We start from the raw sequence: 6,000 nt of genomic DNA on the forward strand, positions 1-6,000 counted from the left end.
CCACAAGGCTTGCTTGATATGTCTGCAAGTTGGGTCGGTGACAATCTAAAACGGCATTTTCTCTGTTATGAAAAGTTTAAAATCTTACATTAAATGTAGATTTAGTAAGAATTTTGCAAGTTTTAGTGAGTTTTTGCGTTTTTTACCTTGCTAAATGACAAATAATGATCAATGTGTTTGGACAATAAAAGTGTTTGTGTTGTATTGCACTGTTTACCTATTCTTGGCACTATTGTGGCCCGCAAACAATAAAAAAAAAAAATAGTGTGGCCCGCGAGACCAACAATCTTGGACCACCCTGACCTAGTCAATAAAACGGATTCTTTTTTACTTACCGTGTTTCCCTGAAAATAAGACCTAGCCTGAATTTTAAGAATGATTTTAATATAAGCCTTCCTCTTAAAATAAGACCTAGTGAATAGCACGATTTTTTTTTCTGACCCAGTCGATAGCAAGAAATCCCTCCAACACGTTTAAATGATTCATCTAAAACGTGTGAGAGAGGAAAACGTGTTGTTTAAGTAAATGGATATCGGTTTTCATATTTTTATCTTTATATCTCGTATTTCTCTACTTTGTAATTTAGTTTTAGATAAATGAAAATGAAAGACATTCCCCGAAAATAAGTCCTAGTGTTATTTTTCGAAAGAAAATTGAAAGAGGACACTGTCTTGTTTTAGGGGAAACACGGTAGTCGATAGTATGAAATCTCCTCTACACGTTTTATGATTGATAACCTATGTTTTGCAGTTATTTGAGATAAAAACGTGCTATTTATAAGTAAATAGATATCGGTATCATATTTTGTATATTTAAAAATCTCGTATTTTTCTACTTTATAATTTTGTTTTTGATAGATGAATATATAAGACATCCCCCCAAAATAACTGGCGCACTGGTTGTGTACTTTCTGTTACGTAGTGTCTGCCTCTATTGTAAAATAACTGTTACTGGTAGATACCACTCGCTGCAATTTTGGGAGCTGCAGTTCGCTGAAGCGAGTTTAGCAAACATTATTTTTTGTTTTGTTTCAGTATTTCAAGAACAATCAAGCAGAGATGGAAAAGAAGAGTTGGCCTTTTGCCTTCATTCCTCAGGTCCACATGTTCAGGAACTTTGAAAAGCATAAAGTACACATTACCCATCACAAAATTGTTTCATAGTGACAAAAACACGACTTTAAAAATTATTTTCCATCCACCTCCAGTCATAGTGTGTCTTCACAGAAGAGTGGTACAATATGATATGATATCATGTATATTTCAGATCTAACCGATTGTAGCAAGTCTAGACTTTGGGCTATATGATTAATATTGCTCAATAGATAAATACAGATGGCAGAGATTATACGTTATTTTTAAATTTTTTGTTTTTTACAGTTTATATATATATATATATATAAATACGACTGTTACATCCGAATACCTCATTCATCTTCAATATTAAACTAAGTTTCATAATAGTTGAAAATTGAATTTTATATTTCCATACATTCAAGACATTAAAATTAAGGCGTATATTGAATTGATCATTATTAGCTCAAGTATTTTAAAAGTATAACAGCCCGAAAGTTCCATACATTCGCGTATTGTTGTTTGTTTATTTCTGGCCCGAGCCTCATTTAACTGGGTTTGTGATCTTTGTATTTTGTGTTTGTGTGTGCTAATGAGCGGGCGCATGATATTTTTCATGTTTTAAACTTTTTAAAAGGATTTGTTCGCTATACAAAATCTCCATATTTAATTTGCGTGTATTATAAAGTTTGCAAAATAGCCTATCTATCTATTCACAGCTACAAGTATGCCTACAATATTATGTAATCTGTGTAAGACTTGTTTCTTTGTTAGTTATTTATTTAGATACTTCGGACAAGAAATAATTTCAGGTCGTATTCGAACATTATCATAAATTTAAATAATTCGAGTAATTATTTTAGAGATGACGATTAAATTACTTCGAATGTCATTACAGAAAACCATTACATTGATTTCATTTAAAACAAATATTTTTTAATTTTCCGCAAGAAAGAAAATGCTTTCCTTACAATAGGTCACAGGGATGACGATCCTTTTTCAATGAGTGGGTCAAAAATTATATTTTTATCGCGGAACAGAAGAGAGTGGGTCACATATTTAATCAATGTTTGTATCTATAAGAAACTTCCGCACTCTGATAGTGTTATATTTTTTGATCAGCTTTCAACTACAGTAAGGCCATTTTACACTACCCCGTTGTTATTTCAGATTTCTAGGTTTTTATTTCAAGACTGTAAGATTTTGTTTTCTCAACGGCATTGTGGGCGGGTCACTAATAAAACGCGGTGGTTCACTTTGTGACCCGCGGGTCAGTGGTTCGCCATCCCTGCAATAGGAGGTTATATATATTACACCAAAATATAGTCACTGCTTCCCCAAATGAGGTTAGTATGGTAAACTAAATCTACGCTTTCAGAAAAACGTAAGTTTGTGATTAAACAATGGTCGAAAGTGAAAATTTCCATCGCCACGTTTTGGGACTACATTATCGAAAAAGTACGTAGTGCTTCATTATTCTCTATATATAAGCAATATATGGAAATTAATATCTTATATTTTTATCGAAACGTTCCCCTTATAGCAATGAGAAATATTTAATCAATCATATAAACAATAATATACAATATCGATTTCAAATGATTCCAGTTCGAAAGCCGCAACATATTATTATTAGTAAACGTAATACAATTTTATTTATACAAATTTATTCCGGCGATTATTTTGCGATTAGTCGTATTTCAACGATTTGTTCAACACTGTTAGCACAACGTGAGGTTTTTTCATATTCTCCAAAATGTTCTTATTTGTCAGGGGATCAACGTAATCGGCGTAGTTGACATGCTTCTGGGCTTTCCAACCAAGCTTAGTTGTAGTTTTCAAGGTGTAGGCACTTGTGCAGGCAACAGGCAAGATGTCTATACCCCGACTTCTGGCAATTTTTTCCGACCTGCGAATACAAGACATCAGAGCTTTGCTACAAGAGAGTAATTTATTAGAATAATTAGGACACTTTATCAAAGACATATCTTTCATTATGATGAAAATGGTAAATTTTAGTTTAACCATTTTGCAGTGAACGTGATGTATCAATGGAAAAGTTATGGAATTCTGATTGGTATAAAAAAATTATTTTAGCAGAAAGTATGGATTCCTACTTATTTATATTCGCTTCAAATTGAATTCCAAAATTTAAATTTATTCTCTTGAAATAAAACGTAGAAAAAATCATTTATTATTATTTGATACCTTGTTTCGACAAACAACTTCATTTCTTTTATTCATATTTTATTTTTATTGACATGAAAAAGTAATAAAAACGAATTCCTTCAGAGTTTATCAATATGATTTCGAAAAAAGCTGAAGTCGAACATTATACAAGTTTTAAAACTTCCTGCCAGTTCACAATTATTGATCTATAGTATTTGTTTATAAATATAATTAAAAATACATTGCGCAAAGGTACATTTTCAAAATAAATTTAGTTTAATCTAGTTTACAAATTTGGTGATTTTTATTAACGGGGTGACTTAGTGTTTGTGATACTTGTATCAAGTAGAAATGTCAGGACTTTTTTCCGACAAATTTCAAGATGACTTCTCGTGTGATTAACTTTTTCTCACCTTTTATAAAGTTCAGTGGTAATTCCCTTTTTTCCGTAATCCTGTCTCACAGCTACCAAGAATAATTCCATATAGTTGGAAGTACCCAACGACTTTGCCATGTCAGTTCCGAATAAATAAATCAGAATCTAAACATTTTTTTCTGAGGGTCAATTGTTTTGAAACAGAAAATGGATTTGTATGGAGTAAAATAATCCTCCACGCTATGTGTACTGAAAGAGTCAGTGCTATTCATTCAAACATTAGCTATAATAAGTCTCAAATACATATAAAATATTTTACCTGGTCAAACTGTTGAACATTGAGGGGCGCTTCCTCCATGTTATAAGGCAGTGGTTGTAGTTTATCTTGGTTTTCTCCAAGAAAGTTGATTCTGATTCCGACAAGTTCGCCAGTCGCCTTGTCATATACTCCGATGCTTACTTTTTGCCACAGAGCATTCTGGTGAACGAGAGTCAGAATTGATCGAAATTAATTAATACCGTGATTGTATTGAGAATGCAGTCATAGTGCATTTCGACGACGTTGTTATACAGATAACCATAATTTATGCTATATTATTTACGAACGTAAACTGTAATTTTAAACACACTTATATGGGCAAAAACAGGTTAATTTTATTCTTCTATCATCAGACTAAATTCAATGTCATTGACATTGTGCTAACGGGCATTTTATATATGAGAATATTCTATTTTTAGTATATGCAAAATATGGTAATAAAGTTCGTCACACTCTAATTTAAATTTCCAGATGTTCCATTCCATCAAATGCCGCCCATATATATAATTTCTATAAAACAACGAAATTGTATGTTTGAACGAATTTTTTTCTTTAATCACGAAGTATGTGAACCAAGATGGCGGACACAGGAACGTAGTATGTGTACCTGGTTAGGCGATAATTTTATTTCAATTTTCCTTATTTTAGTTCTCTTATGAGTCCAAGTGACTCCCATAGTATTTGTACCTAAAATTATGGTCTCACCCTAACCTGGTACACATACTACGTTCCGGTGTCCGCCATTTTTGTTCACATACTTCGGTTGTTTCTACGGCAAAAATAGTCATATTACCTTTACATATGGACCAAATAGCATTTCTCCCTCCTCGGGCGACAACTGTAGATGTGTAGATATAGGTTCTTCGCCAACAAAATGCTTAACCATAAAAGCAGTGATGACTTCACAATCACATTCTTCTAGTATACGATAATCGTACTCTTCCTCAGACATTTTATTGCTTGATAATTATTTTATTCAAAACTGAATACATTATAACAGTTATATATTTTAACACAAATTGGAATCTGATATTCTGATGTATTCTTTTATATAAGATATTCTGAGTATTCATCTCATGTAATCATAATCGCAAAACTGAGGGATCATGTATGCTTTCCTTGACATCTGAGTACTGTTAGTTAATATTGCATTGTTAGCACAGTGAAAGTTGAGTAAATAAAAAATTCGTTATACGCTGTTATATGTGTAATGAGTAGTTTTATACCCAGTACATATATTTATCATTTGTATCGTGTTACTAGTTGTATATAAGACGGGTCAAAACGACACTGATCCGGACGATGCTCTCCCTTAACAACGCTTATATACGTTTGTGCTACCACAAATATGTCCTCAGAGACTATTCTTATATAATGTGAGTTATAATAAATTATATAAGTATTTAGCGATCGATACTCATTTGATGAGTTAGACTTAAATTCCAATTTCGAGAACTTTGTAATTAGTTATTTTTAGTCCTTTTCTGAATTTTTATAAACATTAGGTAAAATTACCAATTTATCCCTAAACTTTCACCAGCAAGTAAACGTTAACAAGGATTTCTCAGCAGGAAATCAGATATCTCTCATGTTTGCTGGGTAAGTACGCTGTGGAACTATGCAAATATTTCTCACAAAAATAGATAAAGACAGTTGTATCATACGTTCAGTCTGACTTTTTACAAACTCTTCCTCATTGCGCCTTTGTGGGCAATTGTTCAGACGTTACACATGCTCGCATAACCGAAAACAAACGAAGTGTATAAAGACATAGAAAGAGAAGAGAGCGTTAACCCATCCGTGCAGTAATTTTACGCAATTCCATCGCAAATCATATTCTTCTACGTAAATCAATTTGTGAAGTATTCCTGCCCATTAGCATACTGAGGGGAGTGCATTGGGACACGTCCTCTCGTGACTGGAATGGGCATTATGGCGTGACATCTCGTAGAACTAATGCATCGTAATTAAGTATTTTCTTAACACTTTCATCCAACATTTTTTAGTATTATTTAACTCATTAATTAACTCATCTTCATGAACTGGCTCTATAACTGTAGAAA

At 32.6% G+C, this 6,000-nt stretch overlaps 1 protein-coding gene across 1 annotated transcript; it reads right to left on the minus strand.

The window, feature by feature from the left end:
- Nucleotides 1–2,571: 2,571 nt before the first annotated feature.
- LOC120330270 (arylalkylamine N-acetyltransferase 1-like) lies at nt 2,572–4,937 on the minus strand. Its single transcript, XM_039397151.2, has 4 exons — nt 4,731–4,937; nt 3,938–4,096; nt 3,656–3,783; nt 2,572–2,982 (listed from the first exon to the last, which is right to left on the minus strand). Exons 1-4 carry the CDS (start codon nt 4,887–4,889, stop codon nt 2,763–2,765), a joined length of 666 nt encoding a protein of 221 aa, XP_039253085.2. The 5' UTR covers nt 4,890–4,937; the 3' UTR covers nt 2,572–2,762.
- Nucleotides 4,938–6,000: the final 1,063 nt, after the last annotated feature.

The sequence above is a fragment of the Styela clava genome, chromosome 12 (genome assembly GCF_964204865.1).
Source record: "Styela clava chromosome 12, kaStyClav1.hap1.2, whole genome shotgun sequence".
NCBI classification, from domain to species: Eukaryota; Metazoa; Chordata; class Ascidiacea; order Stolidobranchia; family Styelidae; genus Styela; species Styela clava.